This window comes from Erithacus rubecula, assembly GCF_903797595.1.
Source record: "Erithacus rubecula genome assembly, chromosome: 9".
In the NCBI taxonomy this organism is placed as follows: Eukaryota; Metazoa; Chordata; class Aves; order Passeriformes; family Muscicapidae; genus Erithacus; species Erithacus rubecula.
The window spans coordinates 34,642,238-34,661,687 of NC_136660.1; the positions used below are offsets into that span (position 1 = coordinate 34,642,238).

The window sequence follows — 19,450 nt, forward strand, 5'->3', positions numbered from 1 at the left end:
TGGGCTGCCACACTCAGTCTGTCACAGATCTTTCTCTTGCCATGTCTCTTCATTTACTCCATTTGCCATTATTTTGAGGATGAGCTGCCTCACTTCATGTAAAGCCCGTGGCTTGCTGAGCCTTGCCAAGACATTTTGTGTCAATAGTGGGAAGAAACTGACTTCTGGTTGCTTGCTTTGTTTATTTGTTTTTGGCCAAAGCTTCCTGTCTTGATTGCTCTCACACTGGATTTGCCAGGAGACGTTTTTGCTCTGTTGCAGGACAAAGCCTTGTGGAAATCCACAGAACTTTCAGGGGGACACTGTAAAAATTTGAGAGGCTTGGACAGGCTGTGTACCCAAAGAGCAGCCTGTGTGCTGGCTTCAGCTGAGCAACCTGCACTCTGCATTCCTCCCATTTAATAGCATTTTAACATGTGTTGACATTATAAAACACATGCATGTGTTTGTAGGGTCAGCAGGGGCAGAGCTGGCACACTGGGTACCAGGGGCTTGCTGTCATTTGGGGTGTCCCAGGGGGAGATGGGGAGTGTGTCCCAGCTGGAGCTGCTGCTTGGCAGCCTCCTCCTTTCCCAGCCAGGTGAGGATAACCCCAGGGCTGCTGCAGTCCCCTCTGGGTTCAGTGTGCTCACTGCCCATCCTGGGAGCAGCACATGTTTTGGGGACACAGCTGGGGTGGTGGCACTGTGTGTGTCACAGGGTCACAGTCCAGGGTGTGTTTGGGTGCCAGGGGTCAGTCAGGTCTCACGTTCCAGGGGAGCTGTGGCTGGCAGTGGAGAGGGGCTCTGGGCAGTGTCTGGGCAGTGGGGCAGGGCTCTGGGCAGTGTCTGGGCAGTGGGGCAGTGTCTGGGGCAGTGTCTGGGGCAGTGGGGCAGGGCTCTGGGCAGTGTCTGGGCAGTGTCTGGGGCAGTGTCTGGGCTCTGGGCAGTGTCTGGGGCAGTGGGGCAGGGCTCTGGGCAGTGTCTGGGCTCTGGGCAGTGTCTGGGGCAGTGGGGCAGGGCTCTGGGCAGTGGGGCAGTGTCTGGGGCAGTGTCTGGGCAGTGTCTGGGCTCTGGGCAGTGTCTGGGCAGTGTCTGGGCAGTGGGGCAGGGCTCTGGGCAGTGTCTGGGCTCTCTCAGGGTGCACACTCCAGCACTGGACAGCCCAGGGGCTCCAGGGGCTGGGCAGAGTGCAGACCCTGCAAACCCCCTGCCCGGGTGCTGTCCCACCTTGTGTTCCCTGCCTGTTTTGCTGCTTTGGGTGTTTCCATTCCCATCTCTGGTGGGTTTTCCCTCGGGCTGCAGGGGGCTGTGCTCTCTGTGTTTTTCTGGAGCTGTGCTGGCAGTGCTCACCCAGCAGTGCAGGTCACTCACTCTGCTGCTGTTTCCTTCCCCTGCCTATATTTAGTGCTGAGCTGTGTTCTGCAGGCCAGAGGAAACTCTTTCTGTAAGGATAAGAGTGAACAAGGGGCAGGATTTCCTGTGGAAATGCACCCACGGGAGACCTGACTTCACTTTGAAGTTAATGGCAAAAAAGGCAAAGTGAAACCCTCAAGAGTTCATGTGCACAGGAAGGAATTTGGTTTTGCCTGGTGAAGGAAGCCTATCTCTAGTTTTGTGGTTGTGTTGGAACTGAAAATGAAGAGTTAAAAAAAATAATTTATAGTTACCGGAGTTTTCTAAGAAACTCCTTAAAAATATTAATGAAACTGGGGGTTTTTAATAATTAAAGAAATGAAAATATTCCCGTTTGTAAATATGGAATGATGCTCTTAGACCCTTCTTGCTCATACTTTAACCATGTAATAATCCAGCCTGAAGTGGCAGATAATTGGAAGTAAAATGGATTTAATTAACTCTTGGCTTTATGCACTTGCTTGGCTTTTACAAGTCAGTGAAACCTGAGCAGGGTCTGGGCAGGGTGCAGGGTGGGCAGAGCCCCAGCTCAGGCACACCTGAGCCAGGTGAGGGCAGCCTGTGCTGTCCCCGTTTAGCAGAGGGGCTGCAGTGCAGCTTTGGGGCTGTGCCTGCAGGGACCTCAGGAATTCATACAGTCTTGCACAAATCACTCTGGAATGTATTTATTCTTTCATCTCATGTGTTTATTCTTTATTTCCTTCTTTCGTGAAAGCTGCCAAAATTCCATTTTGGACTATAAAATGCAATTTATCTGAGGGGTGGGGGAGCAGGAAAACATGCTCTTTCAAAACTTACTGTATTTGGGATTTTTGCTTGCTTTTCCTCTGTAACAAGAGGAGTGAGCCCTGCTGTATTCCTGTGAGGTGTATTCTGAGTCAATCAGAAACACTCACTGTGCACTCAGTTTGGATGTGGAGGAGCCCAAGGACCTAAAAACAATATAATAACAGGTCCTTTTCTGTAAAGAGCCCAAACACAATCCCTGGGATTTATCTGCTCTAAATAAATATGTGGAGATAGCAGCATTCCAGACATCTAAAAATCCCTGATTCAGTATTGCTTGTTATTTAGATTTCTAAATGAATATAAATGCCAGTTTAAATGTACATCAATTTTAAAAGCAGTAGTAGTGTATCTGTAATTCATTTGAGGTTTTGCTGGTGCTGAAGCTGGCTGGATGAAGCACTCCACCAAGGACTGCACACATCTCTGCCAATTTATTTTTCTCAGCTTGTCTCTCTGCCAGATGTCTGATGGCCTTTTGTGGAACCCTGAGGGAATATTGAGGGTTGTTATTTCCAGTTGCATGTATCAGTTCTGGTGCTTTGTCTTCCTTGAGGCTGCATCAGCAATGTTTCATTAATTGGGAAAAACTGTTTTCCTTTCAGGACTTTTTCTCTAAATTGTTTCTCCCGAGTTGTCTATGGTTTTGAATATTCCTGTTTCTCTTTGCATGTTTAATTTTTACCATAAAGAATCACCTAGATCCTTTCTGCACGGATTTTTGCTCTTATGGCAGCTGCATGTCCAGTGCAGTTGTAGCACCTGAACCTGTTCTGGGCCATCCCAAGGGGGCAGGAGGGGAAGGGATTTCTCTGCTGAGTCACCAAGATGTCACTGATAATACACTTGGGACAGCTGAGGCTTCCTGTGTTCAGTTGCTTTGGGGGTGGGTGGTTTCCCCCCATCCTTCCTGTGTGCAGCAAACCCCAAACTTTGCTTTTGCTCAGGGCTCTTGTGGCACCCAGCAGTGCAGGATAAAGCTGAAAATAAACTTTGTGGGCTCCTGGGCCATTGGTCAAAGGTGCATTTATTGCAGGAACTGCCATAGCAGCAAGGAGGAGGAAAAATCCCACCAGTCCTGAAAACCTGCTCTCTAGATCCAATTGCAGTTAATTCCCAAGTGTGTCCCTTAGCCCTTTATTTCTGGAATAGGATGTAAACAGCTGTCATTGTCTCCTCTGCTGTCAAATACTTTTATCAGTTCACTGTGTATTTACTGGTGTGCTGAATTCCCTGGGGTTCCCTTGGTCAATTCACAGCTCTCTTGGGGCTGTGGTGGTTTTTGTACTGGAATGTAGGATGTGCTGGAGCTGCCTCACTGGCACTCTCCTGGCATGTTCCTCCTGGGCCTGGTTCTGGGAAATCCAAGGACTTTGATCCCTGGAGAGCAGTGCCCCATCACACAGCAAGGGCTCATAAATAAGATGCATCTCCCTGAGGAAAGAGCATTTATTATCAGAGCAGTTGACAGACCCAGCAGGGCTTGCAGCTCTTCACCTTAACTCTAGAGCTTTGGGTCACAGAGTTACTGTCTGCAAACATGAGCATTGGGCAGAATTGCATTATTATTTTTATTATTCCACAGAGCACATTGTACCTTACTGATGTAAGGCATTTTTTGGTAGCAGCTGCTGCCCTGCAGTTCCTGCCCTCAATGTTCTTTTGGCTTTGATCACTGGGTGCTGAGTGATGGCTCTGCTCCCCTCTGCAGGGTTCTGTGCCATGCACATGTGGCAGAATGTCAAAGTTCTCAATAGATATATCTAGTTCTTGATATAACATACAAATACTAGGTTAATACATTAATATGTAAATATTTAGGTATCTAGATATTTAAAGTTGTAGCTATCCCCCTGTTCAACCAGAGGCGTTTCAAAGATTTCACTAAAAACAAATACAGAAATAAACCCTGCAAAAGCACGGGGTAGACCATGGTGGTGTGAGTGTGAATTTTGTCAGAGATCTGGTTTATCTATCCATGTGCACAAGTAGATTTATTTGATTGAAACTCTTTCAGTTTTCGCTGTGTCATTCCAAAATCAGGATACAAAGCAATGGGAAACTTGAGTGTATTAATGTGGTTAATCTTGCTATTTGCTAACAATTAGAGTTTGTGTGGTGTTGGATTAACTCTGGTTAATGCTCTTAAGATGTTGGTTATTCAAATATCCAGGAGCTTTTAAGCTTTCAGTAAGATGTCAGTAATGGAAGTTAAATGTGAAGTACACGGGCAGTTCCCTGGAGTCAGGAGAGTCAAGATTCTGGACTTGCCTTATTGCAGTGTTTGTAAATGCCTCCCCAGCAGTGGTTCTGCCCTGACTGTGCTGCTGCAGAAACCCTGGATAAACACAGTCCATGTTCATTCCCTGATTGTGCTGCTGCAGAATCCATGGTTACACACAGTCCATGCTCCTTTTTGGTCCAGGGCTGTGTCTGTGTGTGCTGGACAGACTGTGTGTGCCTGGATTTGCCATCAGAGCTACTGGGTTATTTTCTACACCAGCAGTTCTGAAAACCTGCAGCTTTTGTTGCTCCATCTCAGTATAATCTAATGATAATAATCAGAAAATTACCTGCTATGTAAACTCTACTAAAAATGAGTATCTTCAATTAACTGTGATGTGGGAATTGTAATTGAAAGCTGAGCTCCATTAGTGCTGAGAGAAGTCTTTTTCTTTAGTTCTGTGATGCTGGATTAGCCAAGAAAGGAACAGACTTGGGACAGGCATTAGTGCTTTGTTTGGGATATTGCAGAGTCCCAGCTGGATTGGGTTGGAAGGGGTTACAGGTGATTTCTCTGCAGCTTCCAGCCCAGGTGTGCTGCCAGCCCTTGGACCCTCAGTGCAGCTCTCACCTTTCTGGGGGGTTACAAATGCTCTGTGAGAACTTGGGTGCTGTGTGTGACTGTGAACTTTCTGAGGTTTGGTTGTTGTTATGAATGGCAGATTGCTTTTACTCACTGCCCTGAATCATCTTGTATTAGATGCAAACATTGCTTATGCTGAGTTAGGTGACAATTCCAAGTTTGTCGTGTAAACTTCACTTTTTCCATTGGCAATGAGTAGTTTTCTGTTTTTATTTTTTTTCCTTTCCTATTTTCTTTGAGGTATATTTTTGAATTGACCTTGTTCCTTTGTCTCCAGAGTTTAGGTGGGGCTCCCAAATACCCACATTGAGAACCTGAGCCAGAGCTGCTCTTTGGGGCAGGAAAGAAAAGTCACAATCCTGTTCAACAGGCAGCGTGTTTGTGGGGTTCCCTCCTCCCAGGTCCCCCTGGTCACCCTCCTGCCACCCCCCAGGTCACCCTGGTCACCCTCCTGCCACCTGTCCCCACTGGGCTCAAGGTTGTAGGGGACTCTGCATCCCAACCTCCAAATTAAACTAAACTGGTGGTGCTTTTACTGACACAGATGCTCTTTATTAAAATTATTTGTTGTTACCATGCTGGTGGTAAAGGCAGGTGGCTCTTGTCACCTCCCTGTCCTGGGCTGTTTGAGGAGCAACTAATTGTGGTTGTGGTATGAAGTATAATATACACATATATGTGAATATGTATGATATAATATGAAGTATAATATATATAATATAATATGAAGTATATATACAGATATCTACATATATATGCATATATACATGTTACACACACACTCTATATATTCTATATGTTACACACTCTATATATATTCTATATCTTACACTATATATTGTGTTACACATACTCTATTGTTACACACTATACATATTTTATATGTGTCACACACACTATATGTATTTTATATATATATGTTACACACACTCTGTTCTGTATGTTACACAGTCTATATATATTCTATATCTTACACTATATATTATGTTACACATACTCTATATTGTTACACACTATATATATTATATATATATGTTACACACACTCTGTTCTGTATGTTACACAGTCTATATATATTCTATATCTTACACTATATATTATGTTACACATACTCTCTTTATATTGTTACACACTATACATATTTTATGTGTCACACACACTATATATATTTTATATATATGTTACACACACACTCTATATATATATTCTATATGTTAAACTATATATTGTGTTACACATACTCTCTTTATTGTTACACACTATATATATTTTATATATGTGTCACACACACTATATATATTTTATATATATGTTCCACACTCTCTGTATGTGTGAGCACTCAGGTCCCAGCCAGCCCTGGCTGTGTGGAAGCACAGAGCCTGTCAGGCACGCAGCAGTGCTGCTCTGTCTCAGTGTTTGAGTCAAAGTTTGGATTTTTGAAGAATCTGCACTTTTCCTTCAATGTTTTTTCCCTTGAACTCTTAGTTCTAGTTTTCCTGTTTAGCCTGGTTGGTTTATGTGCATGGGCTTTGAAATGTCATGTACTCCTCACGGGTTGTCATGCACTCCTGGGCTGTGTCAGGCAAGGCTTAGGGTTAGTATATATATATAATATATTTTTTATTTTTTTTATAAAATCTGGGGTTGGTTGTGCCTTGTTTGTTCAGGCAGTGTGCAAGTCCAAGTGTCAGAACACAGTTGTCCTCTGATTCATTTTGGAGCCCAGTTTTCACAAAGCAAGTCAAGATTTTTTTTTTTTCCTTTTAGCTTAAAAAATGAGCCTATTCTTTGCTAAAAATAAACTTCATAAAATAGAACCTGCTTTCTATAATTCATCGGCTTTCTTCCATTTCCCTCAAAGCTGAAAAGGAATTTTCCAGGCTGTTAATTTAGTTTCATTTAGTTCTTTTCCCTTTTCCCTTTTGAATGAAAAGCTCCTTACCCTGTCTAAATATATATTTTCTCATTTTTTGAGAAGAGTCCTTCCTCTCTGAGTATATTTTTGCACAAGCTTCCAGCTTTGCTGGTGGCTGTTGGGTTTAATTGGTGGGCAGCAGAAATTGCTGGTTTGAAAAGCTGCTTGTGCCCTGGCTGGTACCAGCCCATGTGCTGCTCGTGTGCTCACAGCTGGGCACACCTGGTGGGCACTGGGGCACAGCTGGGCACACCTGGTGGGCACAGGGACGCTGCTGGGCACACCTGGTGGGCACTGGGACACTGCTGGGCACACCTGGTGGGCACTGGGCATTCACCTGCAGCAGGGACTGTGGCTCCTTCAGTGTCAGGAGAGCTGGAGAGGGACAGGGATGGAGGGACAGGACACAGGGCATGGATCCCACTGCCAGAGGCAGGGCTGGGTGGGATTTTGGCAGGAATTGTTGGGCTGGGATGGAATTCCCAGATGTGCTGTGGCTGCCCCTGGACCTCTGGCAGTGCCCAGGCCTGGCTGGACACTGGGACAGTGGGAGGGGTCCCTGCCATGGCAGGGGTGCACTGGGGGGGTTTAGGGTCCCTCCAACCCAAACCATTCTATATTCTAGATATTCCTAACAAAGTGTTGATGTCTGTAGGTATTTGGGGAGAAGGACTGGATTCAGCAGAGCTGGAGGTGGGGATAGCCAGAAGGGAGGAGGCTGACAAAGTGGGGCTTGGATCAGTGACCCAGGAGAAACTGCTCCATTGGTGAATGGGTATGAAAGGATTTAGCATCAAAGAGGACAGGGAAAGATTAATTTCCATCATATTACAAAAAGAATGAGATAATTTAATGAAGGACAGAGTGTGGAGAGAAAGGATAGGAAGAAGTTCAGAGTCTGTGGGAGACATGAAGTGTAATTTGCCTATTTTTAGGCAGAAAAATAAGAGGAAGATAAATTCTCTTTCTACTTGATTTTTATCTCCAGTCCTTCAAAACTTCAAACTGTTTTTGTATGAGGTGGCTGGAGAGGCTCAGGCTGGGTTACAGAGTGGTGAAGGTGGGAAGGAGGGATGTGATGTGCAGGGGAGCACTGCTGGAGGAGGCACAGCCTGGGAGCTGGGCACAGGGCAGTGCAGGGCACAGGACCAGGCTCTGCCAGGGCACAGACCCCCTCCCTCCCTGGGACTGGCCACTGAGGAACCTGCTGGGCACCTCCAGGGCTGCTTCTGCTCCAGTTCTGGTTTGGAAGCTGTATCCAGCTGTGTGAAAAGAGCATGTGTGATGGGAGAGCAGAGCAGGAGTTCCATGACTCTGTGTGTGCAGAGGTTTCATGTCTCTGTGTGTGTGAGGAGTTCCATGCCCCTCTGTGTGTGTGTTCAGATGTTCCATGCCCCTCTGTGTCTGTGCAGATGTTCCATGTCCCTCTGTGTCTGTGCAGATGTTCCATGCCCCTCTGTGTCTGTGCAGATGTTCCATGCCCCTCTGTGAGGAGTTCCATGGCTCTGTGTCTGCCTCTGGGCAGCTGTGTCAGAGCTCTGTCAGGGATGGGTTCTGGTTTTCTCTGGGAGAGGTTCTGCTGCCTCCACTGATTTGGGATGTTCCTGCCCCTGCTGTGGCAAGTCTGATTTGTACTGTTGCTCCCCTTGGATGCAGACATTGTCCAGGAGTCCTGTTGTTGAAGATACAGCCCACATCAGCTCTCTCCCTCTGCTCTGGGCTGGGATCTGCTGCTGGAAGGGCAGAGCTTTGCCCTAAAGCAGTTCTGCTGCCCCAGTTGTGTAACTGGGGCACTGTGGGGATGCCTGTCCCAGTTTGTGTGTGATGGATGAGCCCCCAGAGCCCAGCCAGGGTCCCTGGGCTCGGGGCAGGGTGAGGCTGTGCCCAGTGCTGGGTGTGCCCCTCTGGCAGGCACAGCTCAGGTGTGCCATGGCCTGCACACCTGGGGCACACTCACTGTCCTGTGCAGAATGCACCTTTGGCTGGGACTCGGGGGCTCAGGAGTGAAGGGGGAGGTCTGGCCAGGGGCACCCTGGGGGAGCATCCTCCTGTTTGAACTTCTTGCTTTAATTGGGAAAATGCTCCCTTCCTGAATACCCTGAGGAAAGCAATAATAGCAATAATAATAAAGCAATAATAGCACAATATTGTTGTAAAAATGGATTTATCTTACTCTTAACTAATTTTTGCCTTTTGTTTTTCAGCCAGAAAATTTACAGAAGAATTGGCTTCGGGAATTTTATCAGGTAAGATAAACTTTATTTTCTCATGGAGATCTCTCCATCTTTGTTTATTGACCTAATTTGTAAGGTCAGGATCTTTTCCTTTGTGAAGTGAAATTACTATTTTATAATGATTTTGTTTTATAGTCAAAGACAGCCCTGAAAATGTCTCTTTCTGGGTTTTTAAGTAATTATAAAAATCCAGCATATAAGAACAATTTGTTCTCATCAACAATTCTCTGCCTAAGACATATATTGAGATTTTATAAAATTGGCTTCAGTTTGGCATGAAATGGTCTTTAAAGTCTACTAAGTAAGATACATATTGAGTACTTTTTCAAAAAAACTGTTTGGAAGTCTGGTTTACCTTAAAATTGAAATATTAGAATTTTGGGCATTGGTTTGCAGTAAATCAGTCCTGTCTGCTCTTTCTTAACAATTGTTGGGTAATGTGAAAATACATTCACTGAACCCAGGTTATGAAACGTGCAGTAAGCTGGTTTGGGGGGTGTTTTGAAGCTCTCACACAGTGCAGCTGCAGCAGAGACTGGCTGAGCTCAGTCTGTGTGCAGAAACAGCAACAGGGAGCAGGAGCTCTGCAGGGGCAGGGAGAGCTGCTGTCACTGTCACTGCTGCAGAGCTCAGGGGTCCTGGGTCCCCCAGAAGGGCCTTGAGAGACCCCAACCCCCTCCAGCCCCCACCTGCCAGCTGTGCCACTCCCCTGCCACAGCAGGCTGAGCCAAGCCCTGGCCATGGGAAAGCCACAGGATTGCTTTATCCAGTCCCACAGCTCTTACAGAGAAATACTTAACAAAACTGTGCTGTTCAATTTTAAACTGTGTGCAGAAAGTATGATTAGCAGAATCTCATCTTTGCTTTTGTAGTTGAAGGCATCCTGTGGGCCTGTCCATCCTCAGGTTGTCATTGCAGCCTGTGACCTTTGCTGCACTGCTGTACAACACTGCAGTTCACTTTTACTGGAAAATGTAACAGACTAGCGAAAATCCAAGCTGCAGTAACCACTCTTTCACTCTTCATTACCTGCCCAGTTCAGATTCATCTCTCAGTTCCACCCTGGTTGGTCCCTGCTGTGTGTACATGGAGCTTGCACTGCACGAGTGTCTCACCTGGTTGGGATTCCAGCCCTCCACAGCTTCAGGAAAGACTCTTCCTCTGCAGGAAGCACAAATAAACAGAGATCTCTTTATTTTGGGGGTTTTTTTAGATGGCTGCATGTTTTTTGACATGGCATGACTCATTTCTGTGCCTTTATCAAGGAGAGCCCTCCTGGTTCCTTGTGTGGAGTGGGACGAGCTCTGCGGAAACGCTTCGGAAAGTTTGTGGGAAACAGGAAGAGGAGGGGAGGAGAACAGGCAGGGACCACTGGCACATGACTGAATGTGCTCTGACTTGGGCACAGAAAATATCACTGTGTGTGCAGAATTCCAGAGAGGAATGAAATTGCCCATTAATTGCAGCTCCAGACCAGGCAGAGTGTTGCTGGGGCAGACCCGAGCCTCCCTCAGCTGGGAGGTTCTGCTCCCTCCCATACCCCTGCAGCCTGAGAACTGTGTTTTTAAAAAGAAAAAGAAGGGAAAAATAGCAAAGGGCAAAGTTAGCCTGCTGCCCGTGGCTGCTCACACTGTGCTCTCCAGCACAGGAGGAACTGAACACAACCTGACCAAAGCTCCTTGGGGAAAAGGCAAACCTGTGCCAAAATCACTGAGCACCTTCTGTCTGAGGCTGCAGAGCCACCCCAGGGGCTGCAGTGTGATCCCACAGCCCTGGTGGGTGCAGCCTCTGAGCTGGGGCTGAGCAGCAGCTCTGGGAAAGGACAGCCCAGACCCGAAACCAGAGAAACCGCAGACTGCAGCTCTTTCCACTCTTCTGAGGAATTCAATTTGCATGTGCAGTTGTGTCAGGGCAGTTTGCATAACTTCTGAGGATGAGGTGCTTGTGTAAGCAGTCAAAACCTTCACAGAAAAGGAAGCACCATCTCCTCTCTGAGTTTAAACATTTCTAGAAATTAAACCCGTAATGCGTTTGAAGGGATGTCAGAGCAGATTGCTTAAAGAGCACTTTGTGGATTGTAGTTCCAGTAAGTTAAAACAAGGGATTGTATTTGTCATGAGTGAATACAAGTCCCTAATCAGGTGCTGTGTGCATTTCCAAGGACGTGCAGCTCCTGGCACAGCCTGTGCTGTGCCCCCTGTGCTGTCCCCCTGTGTCACCCATCCTGTGCTGTGCCCCCTGTGCTGTCCCCCTGTGTCACCCATCCTGTGCTGTGCCCCCTGTGCCACCCATCCTGTGCTGTCCCATCCTGTGCTGTCCCCCCTGTGCTGTCCCCCCTGTGTCACCCATCCTGTGCTGTCCCATCCTGTGCTGTCACCCATCCTGTGCTGTCCCCCCTGTCACCCATCCTGTGCTGTCCCCCCTGTGCCACCCATCCTGTGCTGTCCCCCCTGTGCTGTCCCCCCTGTCACCCATCCTGTGCTGTCCCCCCTGTGCCACTGCAGCAGCTGAGCCTCTGCTCTGTCAGGAGCAGGAGCAGGAGCAGCACTGGGGGAAAGCTGCTGCAAATCCCAGGGGTTTCAGAGCTGGCTCTGGTTGCTAATGTTCAAAGCAGAAAATTGTAAAAAGTGTGTCAGTGTGGCCCTGGTAATTGGGAATTGCCCTGGAGCAGCCACCTTACAGAGGCAGGGCTGGTGCTGGGGGTTGTGCCCCATCCCCTAACTGCACGTAGCTGCTGGTAACTTGGGCCTGAAAGAGCTAAATTTACACCCTAGTTCTCTTTCAGTAAAAATTCTGTTTCCCCAGAAACCTACACTGGAAACAAGGAGGGAAGGGAATTGCTGGGGGAGAGTGGAAACAGCCTGAGAACTGTGTTTAGGAGTGTTCAATGTGTGATTCAGTCCTTACCAAGAAATGGGGTGACTGATGATTTAGATGTTAGTGCTTAGCAGAAGTGGGATGATTTGGGGAACTTGCTGCCATGCAAAAGAGAATATTCACAGAACATGTACCTGGGAATTTTGTCCCCTTGTGCCAAGTGCCCGTGCCCTGCTTTGCAGCCCCTGTCAGCCCCAGGACACATCTGGGGAATGTGCAGGAAGCTGTTTGCAAGCAAGGGCTGCAGGAGCACAGGGAGGACCTTTATTGGTTTGTTTCTTTACTTAGCACTCCTCTTCCTTTTCACTCCCTCCTTCCCCATCCCTTGCCCTTTCTCCATCTGCACTGGCCTCGTGTTTGGGGCAGGAGGAGTTCAGGAGCTGGAGCTATTGAAAACCTGCACTGATTTTAGTAACAATCTTTTGTGTTGCATTTGTGGCACGTGGTCATTTTAGATGCAAACTTGGAGCCAGAGGGTTTTTTCCCCTAATGCAATTTTCCATGTTGCCTGATGTGTTTGAGAGTATTTTGAGCCTTTATTTGTAGTAATACAGAAGTTAAAAGTTTACCTAATAGCTAAAGGTCATCTTGGTACAGCTGTGTGGGAACTTTGTGTGTTACCCTTCAGAGAGAAGGAAGAAAAACAAAAAAAGGCCCAAACCAACCAAACAAATAAATCCCAAACCCCCAAACACAACACAGCCCCACCCAGCCACTCAAAGGGTGTTTAATTATTTTAGTGGACTTAATGCTGCTTTTTCAGCTAGAGGAGGTGGAAGGGCTCTGTTGCAGCCCTTCAGGCTGAGGTCTGGTTCCTTTTTCAGAGGGTGCTTTCCTCAGGAAAAGATGTTGTTGGTTTTATCCATGGGCTGTGACCATGGGGGATGCTGCTTCTGGGTGCCTGGTCCTCAGGAGGAGCCTTCTCCTCTTCAGGCTTAGAGAAATTGAAAATACTTGAAGTGTTTTAGGGCCACTCGTGCTAAATTGTGTTTCACAGCTCTTAATTTGGAAGCTAAAGCTTGTTATTTGCTATTTTTTAAAGCAATGCCATTTACATGCCATCAAGGCTCAAGCTGCTCTTCTCCAGTCTGTGCTTGGGGTGAGGTCCAGCTCTGGTGCCCTTGTCCCTGTGAGGGGCCTGGCCACAGCTGGGCTGAGTCCTGTGCTGGCTGCTGCCCAGTCCCAGCCCAGACTGGGGTCCCCATCCCCGGGGTCCCATTCCCGGGGTCCCCTCCCCATTCCCCGGGGTCCCATTCCCGGGGGTCCCCTCCCCATCCCGGGGGTCCCCTCCCCATCCCGGGGTCCCATCCCGGGGTCCCCTCCCCATCCCCACACAGCACACACCTGCAGCAGTCAGGAGCTGCCAGCCCTGAGCTCTCCAGCAGCTCTGTGCCCATGCTCAGCTCTGCTGGAGCATCTTGTTTAGTTAGCACATCCCCAGAATAACTCCTGCTTGTGGCTTCCTTTGCACTGTTTTTGCATATCCAGAATTGAAAGTAGTGCCCAGCTTTGTAAATGCATAGTGCTGCTGTGGATGCAAATTCATTATTTATGTGGTCTCGTGTATGATCTTTAACCTCTGGCAACTGGGAGTTTTCAGCTCTGAAGTATTCATTACTCATTATTATGTACTGTTTGTTCTTCCATAAGAGTAGAAAACTAGTAAAAGGTAATGAAGCAGAGCCAATTTGCTTTTAGTTGGAGGGTACTTACTATATGAGAGGACATAACTAATATTCAGGTATGTTCTAGTGGCTTAACCTGCAAGGAAAGCCAAGGAAGGACCTCATTGCTATTTATTAATGCTGTTTCCTCATTGAAAATGACATATTTTTTTTTCTCTATTTTAATACCCACTATGATTTCAAGTTCTCAGGGTTTTGTATGCAAACAGCAACTGTGTCCTGCATCTTCAGAGCCTGGGAGTGTTTCCTGATGCTGCTGCAGCACAGTGCAGTTGTTCTCCAGTGTTCTCACTGCAGGACTCCCCATTCAGGGCTCCTGTGACTGATGGCTCGTGACTGAGATAGTTTGTGCCCAAATCTTGCTTGAAGAAGTTGATTGTGTTTCTGTATTAGCAGTTTACATTTTCTGTGTGGGAAGAGCTGCTGCTGCAGCAGAGCCAGAGCAGTTAGGTGAGTGCCAGAGCCCAGCAGGTGAGCAGCAGTGACAGGGGCTGTGGTGCCTTCTCAGGGTTCAGCACTTTCTGCTCTCTGATGGCACTGAGAGAACCCTCTGAAAGACAAGGTCAGGAGTTGGGATCCAGAGCTGCTCTGGAGCAGTCAGCACAGGGAATTGTGTGTCTGGGGTCAGGGTGCACAGGTGGGCTCTGCTCAGGGCTGGCTCTGCAGACTGAGCACAGGTAAATCAATCACTGTTGTCACTCACTGCTGCTGCTCTGGTGCCTGCCACTGCTCCCTTGGGCTGTGCCTGGGGGAAAGGAGCATCTGGGCAGGGACACCTTCTCAGAAACTCTTAGTTGTTTGTAAATCTGTGGTAGGAGATGCACAGCAGACTCAAAGACATTTTGGATGTGGAGTTTGCAGAATAGAGGCAAAGCAGAGAAAATTCCACAGGACAGAGTAACACTGAATGTGTGTTCAAAACAGCAGCAAATTTGTAAACCCTATATCTGATTTGAGGTATGAGGGCAGACACAAACATTCTAGGGTTTTGTATAGCATTGCATCCCAGTGCTGATCTAGATGTGGTATCTCAGATATATCCAATGTTGGAGACTTACACCTGGAATAGCATGATGGATTTCCATGCCTGCTGTGTTAATGAGTGCATGTGCATCTGTTATTTGAATACTTTTGTAAATAAGATACTCCATAAATATCAAACACAAGTGCTGAAGTGCTGCTAAACAGCACTGAGAAATTTTGTAGAAGTGGAAAAAAATCCCCTCTAGCAAATGAATTGAGATGTTGGAACTCTTCTGCCTCCCAGACAAGGAAGAGGTTTGGATCATCTTAATCCTGCCAAGTAATCTTTGAGGGGAATTGGAAAAGTTTATTTATATTTTAAATATAAATACTGAAATATATATTTAAATATAGATAGCCTAGGAAGTAAGTCATATCTTAAGAAAGGGAATATTCATAAGAGCATTTGAGACAGTGCTTGGGTGTTAATGAGTATTTTCTGCGGACAGCAGTGGTGCTGCCCCGCTGCCGATGGTGCCGGGCTGCAGTCGCGCTGTGCTGTGCTGCCAGCCCTCAGCTCGCTCCCGTCTCGCTTGCAGGTTGTCCACGCTCACAAACCGCATTTCATGGCTTTGCACTGCCAGGAGTTCGGAGGGAAGAACTACGAGGCTTCCATGTCCCATGTGGACAAGTTCGTGAAGTGAGTGACGGGGCGGAGCCGGGACAGGGGCAGGAGCCGTCAGTCTGCGCGGGCCGTGCCGGGATTATTTATCCCGGTATAATTAATTTATAATTAGTTTATAATTAATTTATAATGAGTTGATCTCCTCCGGGGCAGCGCCGGGAGCCGCGCGCGCCCTCTGCTGGCGGCGGCGGGAACGGCGGGCGCGGCTCGGGAGCGCCGGCACCAAATCCCAAATTCCCAAATCCCGGGAGAGAAAGCCCTGCAATGGCAGTCCTGTCCCAATGGCACCGGCTGCGAATCCAAATTCCCTAATCCCGGGAGACAAAACCCGTGCCGTTCCCAGTCCTGTCCGAATGGCACCGGCTGTGAATCCAAATTCCCAAATCCCGGGAGACAAAACCCGTGCAATGGCATTCCTGTCCCAATGGCACCGGGTGCAATCCAAATCCACAAATCCTGGGAGACAAACCCGTGCCATTCCCAGTCCTGTCCCAATGACTCTGGGGCATGAATCCCAAATCCCGGGAGACAAAGCCATACCCTTCACAGCACTGTCTGAATGACACCAGAGTGGGAATCCCAAATTCCCAAATCCTGTGACACAAACCCACACCCTTTGTGTCCTGTCCCGTGGCCCCAGAGCTCAGGATCCGTGCTGGGGCTGGGTGGGGCTGCCCTGTCCCTGTCCCTGTCCCTGGGGCTCCTCAGGAGGAGGGTGCAGGGTCCCTCTGGGTGGTGCTGGGCAGGGCAGTCCCTCTGTGCCTCCCTTTAACCTTCAATCTTTTCTTTCTCTTCCAGAGAACTGTTATCAAGTGATGCAATGAAAGACTACAACAGAGCTCGAGTTTACCTGGATGAGAACTATAAATCACAGGAACATTTCACGGTAAATTTCTTTATTTCCCTGGTGTAGTTTAACCAAAAGGAATTTCTTCTGCTTGGGATTTTTGCCCCATGTGGGACTGGAAGCTGTTTCCATCCTGGTGATGATGTTTTTACTGTGTTTATTGTGTGTCCTGTGTACGTGCTGATTTCACAGAGCTGCATCCATGTAAAATGAGCAGGATACCAGTGTGCAGACAGTGTTTTGTTTAAAACAGCTATCAAAGGTTTTCTTTCCTCCCCCAGCTGCCTGTGGTGGCTCAGCCGCCTTCCATTCCTGAGCCTGGCAGTGTGGCAGTGCCAGCCTGGGTGTGATGGGGCTGGGCAGAGCTGCTGAGAGCCCCCCTGGCCTGGGCAGGGCAGCAGCCACAGCTCAGGCTGGCACAGCACAGGGTGCTGTTTGGATACCTGGACAGGTGATGTCTGTGGGGCTGGGTTTCCTGCAGAGCACAAAGGCTGGTGAGGCCAGTGCCAGAGCTGTGCCCTGTGCCAGCAGCTCTGCTGTCTGTGCAGGTGATCTGCTGGGCTGGACAGAGCAATCAGCCCTTTGCAGGTGTGTCAGTGGCACCTCCAGGTGTGCAGGTGATCTGCTGGGCTGGACAGAGCAATCAGCCCTTTGCAGGTGGGTCAGTGACTCCTCCAGGGCTGAACCCCCCTTCTCTCCCAGTTTTAGTGTGGCTCAGAGGAGCTGGGCTGGAGCACGGCTCACACAGTGACAAAACCTGCCCAGCACACACAGCACAGCTTGGAGGTGTGTCAGCTCAGGGAGTAAGAACCTGAAAAGGTTTTTATTTCTTCATTTTTAAATAACTCTGGCTACAAGCTCAGCTAAGATAAAACTGAAGGAGAAGAATCAGGTTTCTTTCTCTTGCTCATCAGATTGCATAGAAACAAGATTATCATCTTTGCTGAGCCTTAGTGGGACAAAGCCCAGTCACTGATGTTGGAGCTGCACCCTGCAGATGTTCAGAATTGCTGGTGGGTGGCAGCAGCAGCACAGAGCTGTGTTCTGGTCACTCAGCACAGAGCTGTGTTCTGGTCACTCACAGCACAGAGCTGTGTTCTGGTCACTCACAGCACAGAGCTGTGTTCTGGTCACTCACAGCACAGAGCTGTGTTCTGGTCACTCACAGCACAGAGCTGTGTTCTGGTCACTCACAGCACAGAGCTGTGTTCTGGTCACTCACAGCACAGAGCTGTGTTCTGGTCACTCACAGCACAGAGCTGTGTTCTGGTCACTCAGCACAGAGCTGTGTTCTGGTCACTCAGCACAGAGCTGTGTTCTGGTCACTCACAGCACAGAGCTGTGTTCTGGTCACTCACAGCACAGAGCTGTGTTCTGGTCACTCAGCACAGAGCTGTGTTCTGGTCACTCACAGCACAGAGCTGTGTTCTGGTCACTCAGCACAGAGCTGTGTTCTGGTCACTCAGCACAGAGCTGTGTTCTGGTCACTCACAGCACAGAGCTGTGTTCTGGTCACTCACAGGGCAGAGCTGTGTTCTGGTCACTCAGCACAGAGCTGTGTTCTGGTCACTCACAGCACAGAGCTGTGTTCTGGTCACTCACAGCACAGAGCTGTGTTCTGGTCACTCACAGCACAGAGCTGTGTTCTGGGGTCTCTGTGACCCCACACACAGGGCAGGGCAGCTGCAAGGGCTCTGCATTTACTGACCTGTCCTCAGGAGAGCTCCAGAGTTCCCCTCCAGCCTGTTCCAGACTTTTCTGTGATACAGGAAAAAGGGATAATCATCTGTGATCTCATTTTGGGAAACAGCATAGAAAACTAATGCAATCCACAACAAAATACAACTTTCTCATGTTTAAGTGCAGTCACAGTACTTCATAGTATTGAAATTATTTACCCTGAGGTACATTGATTTGATTTGATGGCATTGTGGTGGATAAAAAGGCTCTTACAGAGGTTGAGCAGGAATCCCAGTTAGAGCATGTGCTGTTTGTGTCTCTGCAAAATCCAGGGTTCTTCACAAGGCCCCCAGATCAACAACTTATGTGGTTTCTTGTTTTACATGCCAGCATTATTTTCTAGCCACTGTATTTCTTGCAGTATTCCTCAGCAACCTCCGTGTTTCTCCCTTTCTTGTCATAAATATTACTTCACTTTTTTGTTCTTCTAATCCTTTATTTACTAAAAATGGGCCTTCCAGGGGAAAAAAGGTTCTTCCAACATGTTGATTCAATAAAAGGGGAGGGGAAAAAAAAAAAGACAGGTAGTACCAATGTTATGGAATTATGGAAATAATATAACCAAAATAATATGGAAATTATTGTGGAAGTAATTACGGAAATAATGTAACCAAAACCACGTTCTTACTGTTTGTTTAAACTACTCTCTGTTGAAGTGGTGACTTTAAAGATACAAAATGGGTTTACAGATGTGTTTGATGTGATAGGCTGTTTAGAACCTGTGAGAACCTTCTAGAGCTGAATCTGCTTAGTGTGGAACAAGCAGAGGCCAAAGGAGGAGCAGTAATTCACTGCTGATTTGTGTTCCTGTCACTGGGAGGAAATGCTGTGTGCTAGAGTGTGCAATAGCTTATTGTTAGGCTGCAGCAGTGGCTTAGAACCAAGCCCAAACCCTGGAGAGGAGAGGGGGTGAGCTCCTGAACCCCTGACTTGAGTCAGAGTCTGTATGTTGGAAAGGAGGGGGTGAGCTCCTGAATCTCCTGATTTGTTAGAGTCTGTATTTTGGGGAGGGGGTGAGCTCTGAGCCCCTGGCTCAGTCTGTATTTTGGGGAGGGGGTGAGCTCCCCTGGCTCAGTCTCCCCTGCCTGGGGGCTCAGTGCTGGCTGCAGCCCCTGCTCTGAGCAGCCCAGGGTCCCCAGGGATGGGTCCTGGCAGGTCCCAGCTCTGTGTCTGAGCAGCCCAGGGTCCCCAGGGATGGGTCCTGGCAGGTCCCAGCTCTGTGTCTCAGCAGCCCAGGGTCCCCAGGGATGGGTCCTGGCAGGTCCCAGCTCTGTGTCTGTGCAGCCCAGGGTCCCCAGGGATGGGTCCTGGCAGGTCCCAGCTCTGTGTCTGTGCAGCCCAGGGTCCCCAGGGATGGGTCCTGGCAGGTCCCAGCTCTGTGTCTGAGCAGCCCAGGGTGCCCAGGGATGGGTCCTGGCAGGTCCCAGCTCTGTGTCTGAGCAGGGCTCCACGTGTGCT

At 48.2% G+C, this 19,450-nt stretch overlaps 1 protein-coding gene across 2 annotated transcripts in view; it reads left to right on the forward strand.

Annotated features, from left to right (window-relative positions):
- The window catches only part of INPP5A (inositol polyphosphate-5-phosphatase A), a 164,015-nt gene that overhangs the window by 22,932 nt on the left and 121,633 nt on the right, over positions 1-19,450 (forward strand). For both annotated transcript variants that reach the window (XM_079311993.1, XM_079311994.1), the window contains exons 2-4: positions 9,166-9,207; positions 15,320-15,420; positions 16,204-16,291. In XM_079311993.1, the coding sequence (XP_079168119.1) occupies positions 9,166-9,207; positions 15,320-15,420; positions 16,204-16,291 (231 nt within the window). The remainder of the gene's footprint in view (positions 1-9,165; positions 9,208-15,319; positions 15,421-16,203; positions 16,292-19,450) is intronic.